General features: G+C 36.5%; 1 protein-coding gene and 1 long non-coding RNA gene across 5 annotated transcripts in view; one reads left to right on the forward strand and one right to left on the reverse strand.

The window, feature by feature from the left end:
• LOC118279646 (steroidogenic acute regulatory protein-like) overlaps nucleotides 1-18,977 on the forward strand; it is a 28,079-nt gene extending 9,102 nt beyond the window's left edge. For all 4 annotated transcript variants that reach the window (XM_050702625.1, XM_050702624.1, XM_050702627.1 and 1 more), the window contains exons 7-12: nucleotides 758-927; nucleotides 14,469-14,621; nucleotides 16,111-16,215; nucleotides 16,793-16,998; nucleotides 17,930-18,042; nucleotides 18,622-18,977. In XM_050702625.1, coding sequence (XP_050558582.1) covers nucleotides 758-927; nucleotides 14,469-14,621; nucleotides 16,111-16,215; nucleotides 16,793-16,998; nucleotides 17,930-18,042; nucleotides 18,622-18,731 — 857 coding nt within the window. In that variant the 3' untranslated portion in view covers nucleotides 18,732-18,977. The remainder of the gene's footprint in view (nucleotides 1-757; nucleotides 928-14,468; nucleotides 14,622-16,110; nucleotides 16,216-16,792; nucleotides 16,999-17,929; nucleotides 18,043-18,621) is intronic.
• The window catches only part of LOC126912124 (uncharacterized), a 120,575-nt gene that overhangs the window by 77,134 nt on the left and 18,101 nt on the right, over nucleotides 1-25,340 (reverse strand). The gene's annotated exons all lie outside the window — the stretch shown is intronic.

The following is a 25,340-nucleotide window of genomic DNA, read 5'->3' on the forward strand; positions in this document are numbered from 1 at the left end:
ATCAGCCTATAAGTGGCCACTGCTGACCAAAGGCCTCTTCTCACACAGAGAAGGTTTGAGCATTAATCACCACGTTTACTCAATGCGGGTTGGCGATTTCAAACTTATAATCAGAAATTATAAGCTTAGGTTTCCTCACGATGTTTTCCTTCACCAATAGTCAGTGGTGTCTAAATAATATTAGGAAGCAGCTACATATAACTCGGAAAAGGTTACATTGGTACTTGCCTTTGGCGGGTTTTGAACCTGCACCCTCATGCATGAGAAGTTACTACGACATAAATAGATATACGTCGTTGATAATGCTATAAATGTATATAATCAAATAATTTAACTGGACTGCACGTTTGGTGCGGTGGCTGGGCAACCGGCTGCCGTGCAACGTGTAGCGGGTTTAATTCCCGCACGGAACAACTCTTTGTGTGATCCACAAATTATTGTTTCGGGTCTGGGTGTCATGTGTATGTGAACTTGTATGTTTGTAAACGCACCCACGACACAGGACAAAATCCTTGTGTGGAGCGTCTTTTTTTAATTTCATACATTTAATCACTAAAATAACTACTATCGTTAGAATTTAAAACGGGATATTTACCATGTTTATTAGTTTTTATAAGTTTCCGATATTTCGGCACTGTTGCAAGCGCCATGATCAAACATAAACATGGTAAATATCCCGTTTTAAGTTCTAATGATATTATTGGTGACCATGTCAGTTTAAAAACTTAAAATTGCTAATGATACTTCTCCCCAACAGTCCAGCACAACACATCAGAACGGACCCCACTCCTGCAGCCCCAGATTCCATACGCTGGCCAGTCCAACTACGCAGAATCCACCGTCAAGTGGTTCTCCCCGGTGGAGACGCCGGAGTCCAGTCCACGGCCCAGGCGACCTGGCGAACAGGTCATTCTGACTCAGGAACAGGTATGTGAACATCACTACATAGTATAAAACAAAGTCACTTTCTCTGTCCCTATGTCCATTTGTATGCTTAAATCTTTAAAACTACGCAACGGATTTTGATGCGGTTTTTTTAATAGATAGAGTGATTCAAGAGGAAGGTTTATATATATAATATATCACCGTTGCACCCATGCGAAGTTGGGACGGGTCGCTAGTTATCTAATACATATACGTATATAAAATGTCCATGTCACAATGTTATTTACCGTACTCCTCCCAAATTTCATTACCGATTTTTACCAAATTTTATATGCGTATTCAGTAGGTCTGAGAATCGGCTACTATACAATGTGATAGGGGCGAGACTTCTAACCCGTTAAGGCTGAGTTCTACACCTAATTTTATCGACAAAAGTCGGGGGTCGAAGTGGTCGAATCCCCTCCCCTAAAAGTTATGGCTATTTTAATATTTTTTTTACCTTTTTTGATATCAAAGGTTGTATGCGTCGTAGAAACAAAAAAAAACAACAAACGGTAGCTAATAACCTTGGCTAACTAATTCATTACTTTTTTCATATGTTTGATAATGTTTTGCTGAGAAAAAAAATCATTTGTGAATTATTGAGTATTTATTTAAAAAATCACTATTTTTCAATATTTTCAATTAGGGGTTCAAACCCCCATATTATTTTTTTTGTCGATAAAATTAGATGTAGTACTCAGCCTTAACGGGTTAGAAGTCTCGCCCCTATCACATTGTATATTTTCCACATATATATTTTCTTCACAACTGGGAGTAGTCAAGCAACGTACTTGTAACTTCTCTATTGTTTCGGGTGTACATGAGCCGCGCTGATTGCTTACCATCAGGTGACCCATCTACTCGTTTTCAAGTAATATCTCCAATGAGGTCGTTTTACCGACAATTTGCATCAATAATCTGCAATGATTAAGACATTAATTGGAATAAAGCGGCCGACGTGGGTCAATCAATTGATTCTAATTTATATCACATACATACATACATACGTCATTGTATGTCCTTGCGTTTGTTTGTTTAAAACTAAAGTGGTTTAACCTTTTTAAGATGACTTTTGTGACTAATTTGTCAGTAAGTTTTGCAAGTAAGCCGACAACATAATAATTAATTTAGTATGTCTCACGGAAGTTATAACTATTAATTAGATGCTTGTGCCGTCTGTTTCGATGCTAAATAAAATTCATGTAAACGATAATTTACTGTTTATTGATGTATCGGCAACTGATAAAAGCTAAAACAACTTAATTCAAACCAGTAGTTTTTATTAATTGATGTTTTTGTAAGTTAATTCCGGATTTTTAACCAAAACTAAATTTGATGAATATCTCAGAAACTAGCCACATTCGGCCAAGAAACCTCAAGGCTAATTTTGTAGGAAATTAGTTGTATTATCACCTCCCGAGAGGAATACGTCGAATTCAAAGTCACCCCCACGTGTACATACAGGGTTATGTACTTTCTAAGATTATTTAAACACCACTGACAAACGGTGAAGGAAAACATCGTGAGGAAACCTGGGCTTATAATTTCTGATTAATTATAAGTTTGAAATCACCAACCCGCATTGAGCTAGCGTGGTGATTAATGCTCAAACCTTCTCCGTGTGAGAAGAGGCCTTTGGACGCTTATAGGCTAATGATGTAAGGAGTAGACTTTTTTTGTCATCAGATGACTCTTTATATAGCCTGTTTTTGAGGGGGGGGGGATCAACCAATGTCTTCTCCCGCCTTAGCGATGCGAGAGTGTCAGATTCTTACTGACTACACACCCCGTTCCCACTCCTGCTTCGAGCCGGAGCCCTGGTAATCTGCTAGGTAGTCAGTCTTTGGTCAGCAGTAGTCACTTATAGGCTGTTGATGGTTAATGCAATTTAATACAGATACAAAGACGCAGTGTGTTCATACATTTTAGAAATACGTGTTTATTATTAAAGATAGGCGGTCAAAGGATCCTTTTCACTTAAATATTGACCCAATGACATGGCCTCTCCTGATAACCTCATACATACTAACCTAATTTGGAAACTTACAAAACTGTCTGCTTTTAAATAATATTTTTATATCAATGTGCGCCTTTATCAGAAGACATGATAAATAAAATAATTTTTTGGGTGTTCCTGATCCATTTAGTATTATTTCATATTATATCGCCACGCTGCGTCGTAAAGATATGTACCACACAGGGCACAATTCCAGGCTCGAAAAGCAGGAGTAGGAACGGGGTGGTTTTTAGTCAGTAAGAGTCTGACACTTTTTTCCCACCTTGAAAAAGGCTTCTGCAATTACAAATAACCGTAATTCAATAGTACTTTGTCTCACCTGGGAATTAAACCTAAGATCATACGACCTTCCCGTGCGTGCGGCGCGTCGCGTTCCGCGCGCGCCTCAAAGAGCCATCAGACCACCACAGATGGGGCCCATCAGGGCTGATGCCTGATCCGGAGCTGCGGACTACCTAGCGGGTTTACCGGAGCTCCGGGTCGAAAAGCAGGAGAAGGAACGGGGTGGTTTTTAGTCAGTAAGAGTCTGACACTCCCTCTCGCCTTGCCCAAGGCGGGAGAAGTCATTGGATAATTTTCCCCCTAAAAAAAAAAAAAAAAAAGACAATACGACCTTCACACCTTCACAAAAAGAGCGTATTACTTTTTAAAAGGCCGGCAACGCACTCCTCTAGTGTGGCGCTAATCGCTTACCATCAGGTGACCCGTCTCGTTTGCCCCCTATTCCATAAAAAACATACATTGCACTCGCGACCATTTGACCAATAAGCAGTCATTACAAAGTACATAATATAAGAATAATTGTCTTATTATACCTAATGTTCGACTGTTCATTACCAAGGTTAGAATACTTCATAGCGTACACTGCCGTGCAATAGTATTTGGCAAGCTAATATTCTGGCTTTAAAAAAAAACTGCCTTACGCTCGGATTTTCTCCTGTGTATTTACAAACATACAAGTTCACATACACAAGTTACCCAGACACAAAATAACAATTTGTGGATCACACAAAGAGTTGCTTCATGCATAATATTAATTTTATTAGAAACATCAAATTGGAGATTGACCGATAAAGGTAAGCGTCCACAGGTACGCATCGTACGCAACGGATTTTAGTTTGTCTTGTATAGAAACTCATACAACTGCGTCCACGTATCCGCATCGTACGGACCGCATTATCGATAAATGCCTACATGCGATGCGTACCGAATGCGTACGATGCGGGCCTGTGGACGCTTACCTTAATCATGACCTGATATAAAAACATTATTTTATGAGCTAATTTATATTGCCAAGCAATAACTGCATGTTGATCCATGCAATAACACAATGTCTGTCTGTATCAAATAATCCGTTTAAACTGCAATGATAATAATATCATTTATTAATTTATTATAATATTATTGATAAAAAAGTTATATCTGAATATTTATAAATAGATGCGTTGCATATGATTTATGTTCGAAGTTCGACTTAGTTTTACCCACGGCTTTTCTGTTATATGATTGAGTTGATTGCTGTCGAATAAGTCCTGATATTGTAGGAATATCGAGTCAAAAATAAGTTTCTTCCTAAAACTTGGGTGTTTTTCCACCAAAGATGTGCTATGTAGTTATGGTACGAAGATGTAATAGCTAAGTTGTGAAACTATGTGACTATTTCTACTGATACTAAGTTATGTAGCTATGCGAGGAAGATGCGCAGCTCGAGTATGCAATGTATCGATAGTAGGGAAGCCATTCATAGCACGCATCTTTTCAAATAAAAAACATAACAGAGTCCGAACTCCTAGCTTGGTGGTCTACCACTGATGGGACCCAATACTCAATAGGGCTGATGCCTGATCCGTAGATGCGGACTACCTAGCGGCTCGAAAAGCAGGAGTAGGAACGGGGTGGTTTTTAGTTAGTAAGAGTCTGACACTCCCTCTCGCCTTGCCCAAGGCAGGAGAAGTCATTGGATGGATTTTCCTCCCTAAAAAAACCTTGGTAGTCTGGCAAACATAAATACAGTTCGAAAAGGAGTTTTATAAAACTAAGCGCGTTGAACTCGCCACACGTGTTCTGATAACGCATTGATAACACAATCGCTCTCTACTCCGTTGTATGCACGTGACTAGTGTCCGAATTCTAGTATCGACCTTATTTGTTTATTTATTTATACCGTATTCGTTAGTTAAAGGGGTATTGATATCCGGGTTTGACAATCGATTTGTTTAATTTTAAACTTTAGGACCTTACTGTCAAAGTTGATTATTAGTTTTTTGTTTTAATGCGAAGCTATATAAGGCTAGAATGTTATATTCTTAGTCTAGTAGAGTGTTAGGGTGCTTTTCCACCACAGATGTGCTATGCTACGTTGCTTTGGATGCGTTTGTGGTTTCACCAATCATATTCATTTGTAAACATAGCATATGCCACCAGTGCGGCAACGGACTCAGCTAAGCTATGTTTTATATAGAAAGATGCGTGCTATGGATGGCTTCCCTACTATCGATACATCGCATACTCGAGCTGCACATCTTCCTCGCACAGTTACATAGCTTAGTATCAGTGGAAACTGTCACATAGTTTCACAGCTTAGTTAATACATCTTCGTAGCATAGCTACATAGCACATCTCTGGTGGAAAAAACACTTTTAAAGGGCATTGATAATGATGTTGTTCATTCAAATTAGTCTCAAAGTAACGTAGTTTCAACCTAAAAACAATTTTTTTATACATATTTCTGTATCTTGGCGATTTGTGTTAGTACCATAATAAAACAATCGCTTGTGTTTTGCTTGACTTTATTTTTAAGCAAAATTCTTGTTATTCACTGTCGAATATCAACTAAATAATGCACTTCTTTTTTCATTGGGTTGTATTTTTTTGGTTTTTATGTAATGTGGGTTTTGGGTTAGGCAGGTAGCTTTAGTATGATCAGGTAAACATGTTATTTTTGTCCAAATTTGCAAGTTTACAAGTGCCTCAATGAGTTGATTGGGGTCAATCTCTGAGAGTCGGTTCATATCTGACGTAAAATACGTCGAGCGTATCATCGGTCGAACTAACGTATCATCGGTTGAATGTGAATAGTCAAGTGTTTTTCTATGCATTTGTCTGTTATAGCGTTATGGGACCGATACGCAACGCTTGTTCCGTCAGATATAAACCGACTTTAAGACGGTCAGGCTATTGGTTTTAGGTGTTTTTACAAAGGGGTTTTTTGATATTTTTATTTCCTTTAACACGTTAAACGGCCACGCCGGTCACTAGTGACAGACTCTTAACGAAGCATTCGCCTGCAACAGTTTTCATTCGGCAGTTTCTGCTTTAAAACGTAATATTTTTTCTCCATCCGGATATCAATCCTAAACCTCTTTAAATGCACTTGTAACTCCTCTGGTGTTGCGAGTGTCTAAGGGCGCCGGCGATTCCTTACCATCAGGTGATCCGTCTGCTCGTTTACTGGCCTATCCCATAAAAAACCGACCCAAGACTCGACCTGATCGCCAACAAAAACGGTACACATTTAACTTTAAAACCTGCGCCATTAATTTGGCACGCCACTGCACTGCCAATTAGGTTATATTTGTAACTCAAACGTGCCAACTTCAGTTCCGATGTAACCGCGGTCTCGTGTAGTTGTGTAACGAATAAATAAATAAATGAACGCGTGATCCAAAACGTGATTGTTTGACTGAAACAAATCAATTGATAGATATCGTTTTATCGATAATCTTTGTTTTTTTTCCGGTGGTACAATTGTGAAGAAAAGTGTGCAGTTTTTTGTGCTCGCGAGTTTTTTGTTTATAGTTTTTTTTTGTCTACGGTGTTTTTTTAATAGATGATTTGTCGTATATATTATGATATTTTTAACACACAAACTTATTGTATGGTAGTTTCTAACTTGTTGAATTCAATACTTTTATCGGAATGTCAAATAAACGATACTTTTCTATGAATTTTGTTGGAGATCGCAACTTTTATAAGTTTGTTATCGCGACGTCAAATAGCATACATACTTAGTTTTTAATTTGCTAGAAAAATTAATAAATTAAGTTTATTGTGAAATTAATGAATGAATGGAAGTACGATTATTTTAAGATATTTTCTTGTATTTAAATGTTAATATATTTTACTTTTTTACGTAGAACACTATCCAATTATTATTATCAATAATTCTATGATTATATTATATTATTTGATCTATTTATTTATTTACTATTTATGTACATTGTATACACATTCAACATAAAGAACAGCACATATGTACAATTGAATCACATAGATTGTTACTATAAATGCGAAAGTTTGGTAATGTTGTTTATTTTGGCTGTAACATATATATCTATATTCCTTTTAAACCTTCCATGGACTTCCACAAATAATTCAAAACCAAAATAAGCCAAATCAGTCTAGCCGTTTCCTAGTTTTAGCGAGAATAACGAACAGTCTTTGATTTTTACATAATATTATGTATGTATGGAGATTTCTCAAAAAATACATAACAGGAACACCTGTTATGTATTTTTACGTGTTGTTTACAGTTAAAATTAAACTTAAACTTTAATTAATTAAAATTAAACTCGACATGTTTGCAAATTAAGTCATTATGTTAATATCATAGTATGTTTGACATATTATGCTATGACGTCATAGTTAAAAAGACATTAAACTGTCGATTGATTCACGTTTTAATAACATATTGTTATCTATTGATCTTAAAATTAAAATATGTACGTCATGAATACTTATACAACTACCGCGTTGGTCGACTGGTTCAATTCCCAAGTTGGGCAATGTGCTTTTGTGTTTTTTTTTTGGATTTTGAAGTAAAAGAATTTCGTTGTTTCCATGAGGTTTATAATAAAGTGTATGTATCAAAATCAACACAGCAATTTAGTCATAAAAGTTTAACATACAAAACAAAATTTACTTTCGCACTTATGAGTAACAATCTTGTTTCATACAAATTACTACACAAGTGTACTTCTTTACGTCAAATCTTTATGAAAACATACACACATACGTATGAACACATGGAGCTATGATAACCAGTGTATCTTGGTCTCGCTTTGTATCATGCTTATGTACGGTAGTGAAACACCATGCGTACGGTGCGTTGTATTCCGCGCGCGCCTTTAAGAGCCATCAGACCACCACAGATGGGGCTCAGTAGGGCAGATAGCTGATCCGGAGCAGCGGACTACCTATCGGGTTTACCGGGGCTCCGGCTCGAAAAGCAGGAGTAGGAACGGGGTGGTTTTTAGACAGTAACAGTCTGACACTCCCTCTCGCCTCGCCCATGGTGGGAGAAGTCATTGGATGATTTTCCGCCCTTAAAAAATAAACAGAGAAACAGGCGTGAGGTTATGTATGTATGTATGCTTTGTATAACTCTTCTGTATATTGAAGGTCAGTTTATACTGGTTATCTATAGCTTGATAATGTAGCCTATATACAATGTAAATACATAATGTACAGAGATAATTGAGTCAGTATATCGGCAGACGCGGTACAGTGAACACGTACATAGTATTAATGTACATACACGTGGTTTATTTCGTTTATTCGTGAATAAATTCATGAATAATTTATTTATTTATTTGTGAATAAGTTGATTCATGTTGTTATTTAGTTTTTTTATGAAGATTTAATTTGTAGATTTAGTTGTGTATATGGAAATGAAAGTTATGTTTTACGGTTATTTTGGTGTTACAAAGAATGTGTTGTAAATACGTTGTATTTAACAGAGTTTAAAGAATGTTTGTGCGCGATTATCTCGAGTTTTGCTAAACCGAATTTGGTGCGGTTATAGCGTAGTATTTTTCAGACTTATGAGAAGGTTTGAGGGATATTACCTGACTTAAAAAATGTAGGTCCTCACTTGAACTATTGACGGTGGACGGAATATTTGTAAAAAAAGTTTTATTGTTTAATTTTTGTTGTGGAAAATGATATACTACATAATCATATTTAAAAAGAAAACTTAAGAAAAAATATTCTGTGAAAACCAGGAAGTTTTTTGTTGTGTGTATTTGGAAATTACCTTTTAAACGTTCAGGTTTATCAAATCCCCTCTTATGTAGTAGGTATAGAGGCTCATAGTCCAGCTGTGGAATCTCACGGCCTATTCATATTTACATAATCTTTAATAGAAAAACGTGATCGTTTGTTTACATCTAGTCTATACTAGACTAATTAATAAAATTGGATTGTCTGTTAGTAATATTGAAATAACCGCTTTTTACTACATACATAAACCATATACCAAAATAAAATTTTTTGTCTGCCCGTCTGTAGGTATGTTTGTTCCGGCTAATCGTCGAAATGGTTGAACCGATTTCGACGGGACTCTTATTGGCAGGTAGCTGATGTAGTAAGAAGTAATTTAGAACTAATTTTATTTTAGAAAATAAAGCTACAAAGCCCGTAATCGACAGGGAAGCTGTAGGCGTCAATTAGTTTATATAATAAGCGGTATTATATTATAAGCGGTTAGCAATAGGTTCACCCCTATTACATGTGACTTATAACACAAATGGTGAAAAGTTTCACATTGTATAGTAGCATTACGTGCCATAATGAGCACCTCTGCCTACCCCTTCGGGGATAAAAGGCGTAACGTTGCAAATAATATATTATAAGCGATATAAGTATTATTTATCAAACGCGGTAAGAGTGACTCAGTATTCAACCGATTGGACCTTGATCAGCTTATTACCGACAGTAACTCCTTTGTTTTTCTATATAGATGTCCATACATAGTGAACATTACTATCATACCCATGCAAAACCAGTATAAACTGACCATCGTATGTACGACTAGTTCATATAAAGCGAGACCATAATAAATTGGTTTTGTATAGCTCAATAAACCAGTATAAACTGACCGTCGAATGTGCGGAAAGATCATACAAAGCGGGTTCATGATACACTGGTCTTGTATAGCTCAGTAAACCAGTATAAACTGACCGTCGAATGTATGACTAGTGCATATAAAGCGAGGCCATGATAAATTGGTTTGGCAATTTGTCATTTGTTTTCATTGACGATTCGACTTAATAACTTGTAGATAAAGTTAAAAATTACCACATTATAAGACCGCATTATAAGAATTATAATGCGGTCAGAAATATTGTTTTAGCAATGTACGAAAACACCATAATATAGATAATAAAAAAACGTATCTACCTATCGAAATTAAATCTTCATAAAAAAATAACACAAAAATCACGTAATATTTACAATAACACATTAAAAAAAAAAACAAAATCTCCAGCCTAAACCAGTGCTTCAAAAAAAAAAACAAAAATAGAAAAACTACAAAAAGTGACAGTTGACATTTAAAAATACAAAATGGCGGCATCATCATCAGCTTTACCACCGGCGCTGAACGACCCTGAAATCGAGAAGCATGTGGAGGAACTAGAAAAAGTCAAAAGTCCTGAGGAGTTTGAGAGCAAATTGTCCAAGATTGGTTTCTCCGTGGCCAATTGGATGAAGATACTCTTCAACAGCCCTCAGGATGAGGAGTTTCATGCTGAATGGTTGACTGTAAGTAGTTTTTAGGTCTTTAGTTAATTGCTTATCATCAGGTGATCCTTTTGTTATGGTATAAGCCGGTAAACGAGCAGACAGATCACTTGATGGCAAGCAATCGCCGCCGCCTATGGGCACCTGTATCACTAGAGGCGTTACAAGTGCGTTGCCTTTTGGGTGTTAGGAATTTAAGGGTTGTTGGAGAATCGGGAGGACCAAGGGGGAGGCCTTTGTTCAGCAGTGGACGTCTCTCGGCTGATGATGATGATGATGATGATGATGATGATGATGATGATGATGATGATGGGGAATCGAGGATTGGGAAGATTGGGGATAATTGGGCCTCTAGTAACCTCACTCACACAACGAAATAAAACTCAAGCATTGTTTTACATCGGTCTTCTGTGAGGCCGTATCGCCGGTCGAACCGACCTATTCGCAGCCCATGCTTAAGGACTCCGTTTTGACTCGAAACTGGTCGGGCATTCCCAAAATTAAACGAATAGTACGTGTGTTATGGTTCTAAGAATTCTCTTTCATATTCTCCACCCCCATTTAAAAGAGAAAGAAGATACTTCACCCAGAATAACAAATAAGTGAATAAAAAAATACCAGCTGAACTGGGAACTTCTCCCTTTTGGGAAGTCGGTTAAAATGTCTTGCAATTACGTCTACTGTTTAGCAATAGGCTTATTATTAATTATGTAAATTAGGTTAGAAAATGTAATTAGCAAGCAAACAGACTAATTTAATTATGCTGCAAATTATCTTATCTGTCCTGTACCTACACGGATACTATAATCTCTGCTGATGACATTACCAACATATAATATACAAATTAATATAATTATAAACCCACGAGAAATGTCGTATATATTTTTAACCCCCGACGTAAAAAGAGGGGTGTTATAAGTTTGACGTGTCTGTCTGTCTGTCTGTCTGTCTGTCTGTCTGTCTGTCTGTGGCATCATAACTCCCGAACGGATGGAGTGATTTCAATTTAGTTTTTTTCGTATGAAAGGGGACTTATGTGCGAGTGTTTTTAGACATGTTTGATGAAAATCGGTTGAGCCGTTTTAAAGTTATGGGCGGTGAAAGTGGGGAGATTAGCCGAAGGTCTGCAAATATACTGGAATGGGGTCTCAAATTAAACCGCACTGAAAGAATATATTGAAAGATATTATTTTTTTGTATTAACAAAAATAAAAAATTAAATAAAATATTTAAAAAAAAATTAAAAAAATTAAAATTAAATTAAAAATTTAATAACAAAAATATAAAATTTTTAATTTAACGTTTTATTATAAATAAAAAATCTGGCACCAATGTAATCTTTAACCTACTTTTAGAAACAAAAACTAGTAATTAATAAGTAAAAAAAAAAAAAAATTAAAGCGAACAAGCTTGACCTTACATGTAATCTTTACCTTAACATTACAAGAATCGAAATTATAGTAAGTATATGTAATATACTAAGCCTAACTTAACCTAACCTACCTATAAAAAGTATAAAATAAAAAATTAAATTAAAAATTTAAAAAACCCCCGACACAAAAACTTAATTTCGCGGCGCTGATCGCTTACCATCAGGTGACAAGTATGCTCGTTTGCCCCCTATTTCATAAAAAAAAAATACTGAGGAGGCCTGTCGCGACGTCTGTGGACGTTAAGCAGGCTCCACTCAGTATAATTTATAATCACTACATAGTATAAAACAAAGTCGCTTTCTCTGTCCCTATGTTCCTTTGTACGCATAAGGGTCTCAGCACACATATGGGATCGGAAAGGGATCGTCACCGTATCGCCTCGAGCCGTTCAGAATGGTTTGTATTAAACTCCCTACTGCAACGCACACTAATCGGAATAATAACGTAATCGCCTCGCCTCGGAACAGGCTCCGAACTTGAATTCCCGCGCTTACGGCTCATCGTCCCCGCGCTTACGTTTCTCCGTCCCCGCGCTTACGTGTCTCCGTCCCCGCGCTTACGTCTCTCCGTACCGACTAACTATCGTGTTAGTCTAGTCGGTGTCGCCTAGCCGTAGCCGAGTTGACGTACAGGCGCTGCTGATACGCTTTCGTTACGTGCATACGGTAGGTTGACGCCTGGTTGACAGCGAGGCGAAAGGCGTTACGGTTACGATCCCTTTCCGATCCCATATGTGTGCTGAGACCTTAAATCTTTAAAACTACGCAACGGATTTTGTTGCGGTTTTTTTGATAGATAGATAGAGTGATTCAAGAGGAAGGTTTTTATGTATTTATAATAGGTACATGCATTATTATCACCATTGCAGTATGCGAAGCTGGGTCGGGTCGCTAGTAATCTATACTAATATTATAGCTGAAAAGTTTATTTGTTTGTTTGTTTGTTTGAACGCGCTAATCTCCAGAACTACTGGTCCGATTTGAATAATTCTTTTTGTGTTAGATAGTGCATTAATCGAGGAAGGCTATAGGCCATAAAACATCACGCTATGACCTATAGGAGTCAAGTAGAGCAGGTAAAACCGCGCAGAAGAAGCTAGTATATAATAAATACATAATTTAATATATCTCACGATAGTTTTATTGCAAGAATATTATAATGTTATCATATACATATACAATATAAATCTATGTACTGTCTATGTAAGAAAAACAAATCTGATTGCGGGTATTATCCTTGAATGTAGACCTCATAGATAAACACTGTTTATATGTTACTGGGTTGACATAGTATTAGTACTATGATTAGATAATAACTATGTTTAGAATGTTAGTAAACGTGACTGCCAAACATGGAGGCTCGTGTTCGATTTCCGTATTAGGCAATTGGGATTAGGATATTCGGGACTAAAATTAATTACATATTATGTTATCGGCTTACTCACGTAACTGTTTGACAAGAAACTCGACTAGTTTCAAGCCATACTAGAGGCTCATATTCATGAGCAGCATTCCGCGACACGCGACGCGGCGATTGTCGCGCTGCTACTGGCCTCTAGCATGGCTTGAAACTAGTCGAGTTCCTCGTCAAACAGTTACGTGAGTAAGCCGATAACATAATAATTAATTTAGTATGTCTCACGAAAGGAACTAAAATTATAAGTAATACTTAGCAACACATTAAGAGTTTATGATTTGATTTTCGTAATTTATTAATTAATTTGAATTCGATAACGACGTGAATGAGATTATTAAAAAATTGTGAATTATCGTGTAATTTTGATAAAAAAATAATTGATTTGTGTCAATGTAAGTAGATACAGAAAGCTATCCTGTGTGATAAAATGTTTTCTTATATGAATTGATTTCAGACAGATTTTTTTAATAGTTTTTTTTTTATTCTTAAAATAGTTTAGATTATAGAATATTGTACTCAACCGCAACTCCTATTACATATGGCATAAGACTCATAACATTACCGTTGAAAAACTGTTACATTGCATAACAAAAATATGATTCTTTACCTATAATACCTTCGTCTTTACTACTCCTAACTGAATTTTAAACCCTATCACAACGTCACTTGACTGCCTCGCTGGTCCCGGGTTCGATTCCCGGGTCGGCTAAACTATTACTGGACTTTTATCGGATTTCGAAAATATCTCATTAGTAGCACGGAGTCTGGAATGGTCCTCAGTACATGGCAATAGGATCACTCCCTATTACATAGAATTGGGACTGATAACGATAACACAAAAAGTTTGAAAACTGGTTGTACATTGTATAGCGGCATTACGTGCCGTAATGAGCACCTCTGCCTACCCCTTCGGGGATGAATACGCGTGAAGTTGCGTAGTTGCGTGACAAACGGTGAAGGAAAACATCGAGAGGAAACCTGGGCTTATAATTTCTAATTATAAGTTTAAAATCGCCAACCCGCATTGAGCAAGCGAGGTAATAAATGCTCAAACCTACTCTGTGTGAGAAAAAGCCTTCGTGGTTACCAATCCTAACCAAAGAAACTCAATTTTAAACCCAACAGCACTAAAATCGTAATTCCATTGTCCACAGATAGACGAATACAAAGCTCAGGCGCACGAGAGCATGCAGAATGCGTGGCGCATTGTGAACCTGTCAAACTGGAGTGTTGAGAAGAAGGGGGCCAAGGGGGACCTGGTCGAGTCCAAGAAGACTGAACAGTTCGGCAAGGTGTATAGGTTTACTGTGAGTATACATTTATAGTTAACTTTTTATGGTATAAGCTGGTAAACGAGCTGACGTATTACCTGATGGTAAGCAATCGCCGCCGCCCATGGACACTTGAAACACAAGAGGCGTTTCAATTGCGTTGCTGGCTTTTTGAGTTTTTTTTTTTTTTTTTTTTTTGAGGGAGGAAAATCATCCAATGACTTCTCCCGCCTTGGGCGAAGCGAGAGGAAGTGTCAGACTCTTACTGACTAATAACCACCCCGTTCCTACTCCTGCCTGTCGAGCCAGAGCCCCGGTAAACCCGCTAGGTAGTCCGCAGCTCCGGATCAGGCATTAGATCTACTGGGGTGGTGTGATGGTTCTCTGAGGCGCGTGCGGAACGCGATTCTGATCTGATTCTGGTCGGGCGGCGAGCTACCCTTGCTCTCCGTCCGCAGACCCGCACTTACGGTGGCCGGAGATCGTCTTTTTTATGGTATAAGTCGGTAAACGAGCAGACGGATCACTTGATGGTAAGCAATCGCCGCCGCCCATGGACACTTGTAACACTAGAGGCGTTAACGCGTTGCTGGCCTTTTGAGTTAGGAATTTAAGGGTTATCGGGGATTGGGAAGGGGGTTAACTGAGCTATGTTTTTTATATGGAAAGATGCGTGCTATGGATGCAATCTATAGATGGCGTGCTTCATCGTTGGCAGCATCATCGCTTACCATCAGACGAGCTGGTGGCCAAACATCATCCTATTAAGTACATAAAAAAGTACAAGTTCACATACATTAATGTTTCTATGTAGAATACTAATTTGTAATAATTAAATACATGATGTAATTTCATGTTCAATTAGAAAATTTAAATATACAATGTAAGCATTACTGATTAAAAATTATCAAAATTAATCACTAGCAGGGATTTAGATAATTATATTAATATTAATTAATAATTAATTCTTGATTAATCGGATCATGTATCGACATGTGATTTGTGTGAATTACCTTATTGTTACAAGGTCTTTGGTCTAGGTTGATAATTATACATGGATAGTATTGATAAAGAGTAACTTACCTACATAATATTATAATTAACTAAAAAATGATTTGAAATATATATAAAAATCTATTGCTGTTCGTTAGTCTCGCTGTACCGATTTGGCAAATTTTAGTCTTGAATTATTGTGAAAGTCCGGGGATGGTTTAAAAACAGACAAAAATAACGTTTGGGGCGGTTGACGCTTGCCGGGTCAGTAGTTTAAAATAAATGACAGTTCAAAAATTTAAGAACAAATACCGAATATTCACGATATAAAAGGTATAAACCCGTATTCTCCCCTCTGCATCACCCGACGGTCAGACTGAATGATAATGCCAATGGCATTAAGTCCGCCTTATGTACAATTGTGTATAAAGTTTAAACTTAGACAAAGCTTTAAACTAAATAAATAAATAAATAAAGTCTAGTCTAACATTTGCAAGGAAAATACTCAAATAAATATTTGTTAATTTTCCAGGGTATAGTGGAAGCTCCTCCCAAGTTTTTGTACGAGGAGTTCAAGGACAACATCACCAAGCTACCTGAGTGGAACCCCACCATACTGAAGAGTGAACTTATAAAGGTACAGTATTTATGATATAAACCGCTAAACGAGCAGGCGGATCACCTGATGATAAGCAATCGCCGCCGCCCATGGACACCCGAAACACCAGAGTCGTTACAAGTGCGTTGCCGGCCTTTTGGGGGTTAGGAATTTATAGGTTGTTAGGGAATTGGGCAAGATTGGGAAGGGGTAACATTCTCTAATCTTAAATCTCCGAAAAACTGGCATTACATTTGTAACTCCTGTCTTGTTGCGGGTATCCATGGCGCTGATTGCATACTACCGGATGATCTGTTTTCATGTTTGGTGCTCATAACATTAAAATTTGCCTTTTTATTAATTAGTGTAGTGGTTGGGAAACCGACTATTGCGTAACGTGTTGCTAGTTTGATTCTTGAATGGACCTTGGATTTTTTATTTGTGCTCTACAAAAGAAAGCCAGGAAAAAGAAAAATCATTCATTCAAAATTTAGTCATTTTAATTCATTCGGTCATTCACTCACCCACCCATTCATTCACTCACTCACCCAATCATTCATTCATTCATTAATTCATTCTTTACTCTTTTATTAATCCCTTAAATTCCTGTTTCCAGGAAGTAGGTCCAGGCATAGACCTGTCCTACCAAGTCACAGCGGGCGGTGGCCGCGGCATCATAGCGCCGCGAGACTTCGTGATACTGCGGTGCACGGCGCCGCTGAACAAGGAGGGGCAGGTGGTGGCGTCGGACCCGTACAGCTACATCAGCAGTGGGGTCAGTGTCACCGTGCCTGGGTATCCGCCGCATAGGGATCTTGTCAGGTTAGTATCATCGTCAAGAGCGTCAATTTTTAATTTTTTGACGTGCAAAAGTGTTATTTTATAACCTACTAGCTACTTCCGCGCGGTTTCACCCGCTCTGCTCGGTTCCTATTAATCGTAGCGTGATGTTTTATAGCCTATAACCTTCCTCGATAAATGCGCTATTCAACACAAAAATAATTATTCAAATCGGACCAGTAGTTCCTAAGATTAGCGCGTTCAAACAAACAAACAAACAATCAAACAAACTCTTCAGCTTTATAATATTAGTATAGATTTACAGAAATAAATATCATTTATCATTTATCAATCCCATATACTGAAAATCAATAACTCCTTAACGCCCACTCACCACTAGTAAAAGCCCAATCCTTCTTCCTGATCTTCGAATTCCTACCCCTCAAAAATCCTTGTTACTGGCAACTGGCTGCCGTGCAACGTGTAGCGGGTTCGATTCCTGCACGAAGCAACTTTTTTGTGTGTCGTGGGTGCGTTTACAAACATACAAGTTCACATACACATGACACCTAGACCCGAAACAACAATTTATGGATCACACAAAGAGTTGTTCCATGCGGGAATCGAACCCGCTACACGTTGCACAGCAGCCAGTTCCTCTAAGCTTCCACAATACTAAATATTCCCGTTATAAGTTCTAGTAATAGTGTTAGTGACTATGTCAGTTTCAAAGTCAAAGTCAAAATCATTTATTTCAAATAGACCAGGAAGGCACTTTTGAACGTAAAAGCAAATATAATAATATTAATAACGTCTGTCTGTCGGTCGGTCCTCTAGTGAAGCTATTTGCTCGTTCCAAAGCGTAGATTCCTATGGAGAAGAACGAGCAAGAAACTCCATAGGTTACTCTTTTTCAGTTTAAAAACTTTTTGTTTAAAAACTTAACTAAATGTTAATTTCCTTAATTTCACAGAGGTCAGAACAAGGTGGGTTGTTGGTTCCTAAAGCCCCGCACGGTGCAGACGGCGGGCGGCAAGATAGAGACGCACACCGTCTTCCAGTGGCTCATGTGTTGCGATCTCAAAGGTTTGTGCTTTTAACTTATTTGTTTTTAATGGTGTAAGCCGGTGAACGAGCTGATGGATCTCCTGATGGTAAGCAATCACCGCCGCCCAAGGACACACGAAACACCAGAGGCGTTACAAGTGCGTTTCTGGCATTTTGGGCGTTAGGAATTAAGTTTGTTGGGGGATCGGGGATTGAGAACGTTGGTTGCTGTGGATGCGTTTGGCTTCCACCAATCATATTCATTGGTACACATAGCTTAGTACTGGTGGAAACTGACTCAGCTAAGCTATGTTTTTTATATGGAAAGATGCGTGCTATGGATAGCTTCCCTACTATCGATACATTGCATACTTGAGCTGCGCATCTTCCTCGCACAGCTACATAGCTTAGTATCAGTGGACACGGTCACATAGCTACAAAGTTTCACGGTTTGGCTATTATATCTTCATAGCATCTACATAGCATATCTCTGGTGAAAAAGCAGCGTAGGTCTAATTCACAGTATTTTGAAATCGAAAATTTTCAAGACCAATAGTTTAGTTGCAAAACCTCAAAATGTATTTATAGAATAAATAAAATATTGTCTTTGTATTCCAGGTAAAATACCTCAGTTCGTGTTAGATGCAGCGTTCGCAACAGTAATGTTAGACTACATAGTACACGTGAGGAAATTCGCAGCCGAGGCCAAAGAACAGGGCAGGTTTTAACCAACCATTCACCAATCAGCAACCAGCAACCAGCTGTTAAGCAGCAACCACTCATTTTGTAAGCAGTGGTTTCTCAGCAACCACTCGTTTTGAATAGGGCTTCCAATCGCGTCTGATACACAGTATATGTTTGGTTATTATGTTTTCAGATGTTTCTATCGTGTTTTTTATATCTGTATTTTAAGTTTAAACCAATGTTTTCTGATATATTTTTAATCGTAAATAAATCTGTGAATATAAAATCAATTTTTGTTTTTGAAATGTTGTATGTAGTCTTTGTGTCTTCAAAAAACAGTAATCTAATCATTTTTCAAAGAAAAATAAACAATTTATTTCTTATTTTTCAATGGTTTAAAACTTTTCATAACATAACATAATTATGATGCGTAATATTTTTTTAAATACGCATCACCGTAAACCGACAATTTTTGTTTGGTTTAATTTATTTTCTTATGAAGTGAACTTAATATTATCAAGATCCTACACTGCTGTGACGTTTTGAAGCCAAATATCCGGCAGCAGAAGAAAGGATAACAGCTTCCGATGATTTAGTAAATTAATCTTAAACGATATAAGTTTTTAAACTGACATGGTCACTAACACTATTATTAGAACTTATGACGGGATATTTAGCATGTTTATTTATTCCGATGAATGCCGAAATATCGGAAACTCTATATATTATAAAGGAAATATGTAAATATCCCGTCATAAGTTCTAATAATAATCTTAAACGGTGAAAAATTGAAACTCCCTTAGGACTAACCTAGGGGACCGTGTTCATCTATTTTGTATTATAGTATGTTGACTCTCTTTATACCTGAAGAGAAAGTAAAGTCAAACTCTTCTTGTATCTGTTCGTCTCTTTATTACTATATGATCCAAAATCCTTCAGGATCCCATGAGATCATCCGATGCTCGAAAATCGTGCTCGATCCGATATTGTTCGAGATCTTTTTTCATTCATTTATTGAATGAATTAATGAATGGTTATTCCAATTACTAATTCAGTAAAAAGCTCGTTCTTCTCTACACGAAACTACACAAAGTATAATCTAAAATTTAACGAATCCCGCAGAATCATTCGGGATCCCGCACTTCCCGATTTAACGCGACTGGAAGCCCTATTTTTGATCCTATAACCAGCTGTTAACAAGTTCTAACTTCAATGGTTTTATAAACCTAAGCTACAAAGTTATTTTATGAATGGAGCTTCCATTTGCTAAACCATTAGCTTAAGAATTTGCTTCGTGGTTACAAGTAACCAAAGGCTAATAGCAACCAATCATTTCGAAACCAACAATTCTAGTGGCTTAAGTAAAACTATTTGACTGATAAGTCCATGCTTTAATGTATAAAATGAATGGTTTTTAAGAGCAACCATGTACCAACCAAACAGCTTGGTTTTTTTGTAACCGGTTGCTAACAACCAGCTGTTAAGAATGTATTTTTAAGTAGTTATGTAAGTATAGCTAATAAAAAAATTAAGTACTGAAATGTAATTATTATTAATTTTTATTGTACAATAAAGGATATGAAATGCTTTATCCGTTTTGATGACAAATTCGAGAAGTGACAATAGGAATGATGACGGGGTATGAAAATTAAAAATCTATTTAGTCCGTCAGTTAGGTAATGAAAAAATATTAGACACGTATTTTTTATTTTGTCACATAAGATAACAATACTTAGATAAAACGAATCAAACTTTAGGAGTGGGAGCAAATACGTCATTTCTACGTATAAAACGTAACTAGAAGTGACGTCACGCGATATTTCAAATCAATATATCTTCGAAAGTATTAGTTTCCGTAAGAAAATAAAAAATACCTACGTGTCTAATGTTTTAAAATAATCTACAAGACGGACATTAAAATAAAAATTAGTCATTTACCCTATTCAGTAATGTTCAAATTATTTTTTCTTGCATTAGATAGATCTATAGGAAAGATGACCAAGTATTTTTTTAATAACTTACTGCCGCACTCAGAGACATTTAATGATTACTTAAACAATTCCTTAGTAACGATTTTGTTCTGAAAACAATTGCTAAGGACTGGGTTAAGTAGCCATTAAATGACTCTGAGTACGGCGGTTAGACAGTAAATATTAAAACTACTTTTTTGATCGCGAATTCAAGTACGTTTATAAATTTGTATATATAAAAATCTCAGTAATAATTTTTGTAGGAATTGCATTAAATTATTTCGTAGTATACTCCTCAAACAAGCTACATGGCACAAATTGGCAAATTTACATAAAAAATTAATCAAAATTCTACTTCTAAAATATTATGGTCTCGTCATGTATTCACGTAACTGTTTGACAAGGTATCTCGACTAGTTTCAAGCCACGCTAGAGGCTCTAACATAATTGGTTAATTGGCTTCATGTGTTACAGAATGCTGCTCGTAAATATGAGCCCCGATTTAGCTTGAAACTAGTCGAGCTCCCTCGTCAAACAGCTACGAGTCGTGAAACTTAATGATTTAATACAACTCGCGATAACCAATACAAAAATGAATTTTGATAGTTTTAATGCAAGATTATTAAAAAACAGTACATGTAAAATGCAATGTACATATGTACAGTATAATTATATTTGCTATATATTACTAAAACAACGAAATTATTTAGTACATGTATTAAAGTTCAATTTCATCAAAATATTCTTAACCATTTCATAAATTTAAGCTACTTAGCAAGATGTTGCACCTAAACTAACCCCTATCTTACACTGTTAGGTGTCACTTACAGTGTTTTGTATATTTTAATAGTTAAATGTAAACGTTATTTTGTCACAACTAAACGCTAAAACAATTAATGAATGAATGAATGACCGATTGAATGAATCAGTAAGTGAGTGAATGATTGTATGAATGGTTATTTCAGTTACTCAATTATGAAAAACCTCGCTCTTTTTCTACATGAAACTACGCGTGAGATTACTTATACAAATTATTAATTTACATCTACTCTTTTAGGGTTCTATATTAGGTCACATTAAATTAACATTAACTTCTAAGTAGCTAATTAAATTCTAAGTAGCTACCTATACTTTATTTTGAGTAATATGTAGTTTATTTAAAGTAACATATTTTGATGAAATTGAACCTAATGAAGTAACTAGTAATGCTAGATATTTATGTATATAATACCTTCACGCATAAGTACCAAAGTGGGGACAGAGGTGTCTAGTAAATTACAGAAACGATGTCACATTAACTGTGGTTTAAGAAGTCACAAATATTCCTATTATTTTGAGGGAGATACGCCTTATGTGAGGTGAAAGAGAGTGTCTTACTCTTACTGACTAAACAACAGCCTGTTCCTACTCCTGCATAGAGCTAAATTGGTTTGAGCATGTATTCAATTCTGACGCAAGAGATAATATTTTGTTAGTCGTAGTTTAAATCCATAGCTAATGCATGACTATATATTATTATAAATAGACACAAATAATTACAAAATTTGAATTTACAATACACCTCTGCTTACTCCTTTTATGAAACACTAGAAACCCACCTTATACCCGAAATGGGGATCAAAACACGGAGCACAGTCAATTAAAAACAAATATTTATTTATAATAATGTAAAAAAAATACAAAATTGTAACATAAAATACAAAATAGATGCATTTAAATACAAATATTGAATGAATAGTTTTGAAAAAATAAGTGGAATATATGCGGTTTAGTAAATCCCGCGTGTTTCACTTATTTTTTGAAACTTCTATAGATAATTGTTTGGTAATTAGTGAAAGATATTTAAACACATGATTGTACTTATGATTACTAACAACTTTCCCATAGAAACCTTTTTGTATACTCATTAGTTTGTTTTTAACACAATAACAAAAAAAAAAATCTCAAGGCGAGGTACCTACGAAAATATAAATAAATAAGTTTCTTTGGGAAAGTAGTTTGTAATCATGAGTACAATCACGTGTTTAAATATCCTTCACTAATTACCAGTCACCCTATATACCTAATACACAAATATGTGTAATAATCACAAATATGCCGGTTAAAAAGCTTGCTAAGCTTCAAATTACATGACAAAATCGTTCATTCACTCTGAACGAATGAGTGAATGAATGACCGAATGAATTCTGGGTATTAATATTATAATAGCTAGCAATATAGTAAAAGGGAATTTTGAAAAAAGGCTGTATCTGTATATAAAATAGTATTTTTTTCAAAATCTTATTACCCAATACACCCAGAAATGTAGTATTTATATAGAAAATGCCTTCAATTGAATGTTTCAGGAGTGAATGGAAATGAATGAATGAGTGAATGATAATTTTTACTGTATTGTGTAAATTGTATGCATTTTATATGAAAATCTAATATCAAATTATGTATAATAAAGTATATAGGCTGAGATTTTGTGGTTTTAATGTTTTTTACCCTAAAATTAACCAAATAAAATCACCCCTAGTCACCAGTCAGACCCAAAAGCCAGTGCTTTTAGTTTTTTAGATATGTGGCCTCTTTATAAATGCATCTTATATTGCTACCGGAAAGTGCTGCAACAGCGTGGAGTTGTTTGTATTAATTTTTTCCGCATCCATTCGCCATCGTCCCCTTTTACTCGTGACAATTACTGTCGCAACAGAAAGCAACAGCTATTTGCTATACCATCATACCGAGCAGTTCCATATCTATCATATGGATGGCTGGCAGGTATCAACTGTGCTTTAAAAATACGTTGCCCCACAGCACAATTTTACTCTTTGTCTTGTGTTACAAAACTTTTAGCCTCGCACAACTAAACTGTGGAATAAACTGTCACCTGCGGAATTTTGCGTACCTTCAAAGCTCCAAGAAAACGGTGACCACTTAACTATAGGCTCCCTCTCTTGTTGTTGCGTGTGGAGGATGGCTATTGTTCCTAATTACAATACACTGCCTTCTATCTGTAAGTAGGAACTAAATGAAATAACCGACTTGGTATTACATGGATCTCACAACTTTTTACGGTAACAAAACTGAGGTGCGAGATTTGGTTTATTTTACAGGATGTTTTTGATGGTACCTATTGGATTGACTGCAGTTGTAAATAAAGATGTCAATGACATCTTAATATATAACATATACATATGTAACTATAAGAATAGATCGTGACACCGCGTGGCGCTTATCGCTTCACATATATATCACCTATAAGTGGCCACTGCTTACCAAAGCCACTTCTCACACGGAGAAGGTTTGAGCATTAATATTACCTATTAAAAAGTCCTTTGAAAAATTGTGTAGTTTGGGACCACGGGCAATAAGCTAGTTTTCCTACATCTACTATTTTTTTATGGTATAAGTATAAGCCGGTAAACGAGTAGACGGATCACCTGATGGTAAGCAATCGCCGCCGCCCATGGACACTTGAAACACTAGAGGCGTTACAAGTGCGTTGTCGGCCTTTTGGGGGTTAGGAATTTAAGGGTTGTTGGGGAATCGGGGATTGGGAAAATTGGGATGGGGGTAATTAATTGAGCCTCATTTACACAACGAACCACAACGCAAACGTTGTTTTACGTCGGTTTTCTGTGCATATATCCTCTATACCTAATACAATTTTCATGCCTAGGTACATTCGAAATAAAATCACAGACGAAAACATTGTATCAAATTAGCTTTTCATTGATCGAGGTTTCTACCGGACAAACTTACCTACCTAGGTATCAAAAGAAATCGTAATTCCCCACAATCCTACATGAATGCACCTAACTATATAACTATAGTACCTATCGTATTAGATACATTGTACATAATAATATATACCTACGAATACATAATACATACCTACATTAATCCCGTCTATTGGTTCGTACATGGCAGATGTCCGTTCCATATAAATGCCTATTATTTATGTAGGTACCTACAATGACATTAAATAAGACGTGATTAGGTACCTATTTGCCTACGTTTTACCAACAATTTTTACAAGAAGGATTATGAAATTGGAGGAATTAATCTGCCTGCAGTTTCCTTACCTTCTTTAACATTACTGTGCCTGAATAATTTAATTTAATTACTGTGCCCCTTTTTTTATTTCGGGGGAAATAGCTAGCTTTTTGAGGATAAAAGACTAGGGAGTGTGGGATTTTTACCTCACTAAAACCACTCCGGTGGTCACCCTCTGCACCTGTAAGGAGCACCAGGTCCTCTAGTTAGATCTGCTCCGGAGTCCCCATGGTGCAATGCCTGTGCATATCCTTAGGGATTACTGTGCCCTTAAAACGCATCCACAAAGCAATAAAGAAATATCTACACAAAATAAGGAGGAACAATCGTGTGAATAGAACGAAAAAATCATGCATGATCTCTGTCGCAGCAATACGACATGAGCGGCAGAGACATGGAAATATATGTAGCATACCGATATGCCACACAGGCGTTTAAAGAGTTAAACTATATTTAGGGCAAGAAGTTCACATAGGGTGTCCCTGAAGTCGACGTCCAATAGGTAGGTATCAGATGATCGGCAAGATTCCAACTGTTATCAGAAAAGTATAAAAAAAATTTAGGTCCTATCATATGGACTTATGTGTTATCCACGAAAAAGTACACCCTGTGCCAGTCTTTTGACTCTTAGTTATATAATTA

Source organism: Spodoptera frugiperda, chromosome 22 (assembly GCF_023101765.2).
Source record: "Spodoptera frugiperda isolate SF20-4 chromosome 22, AGI-APGP_CSIRO_Sfru_2.0, whole genome shotgun sequence".
In the NCBI taxonomy this organism is placed as follows: Eukaryota; Metazoa; Arthropoda; class Insecta; order Lepidoptera; family Noctuidae; genus Spodoptera; species Spodoptera frugiperda.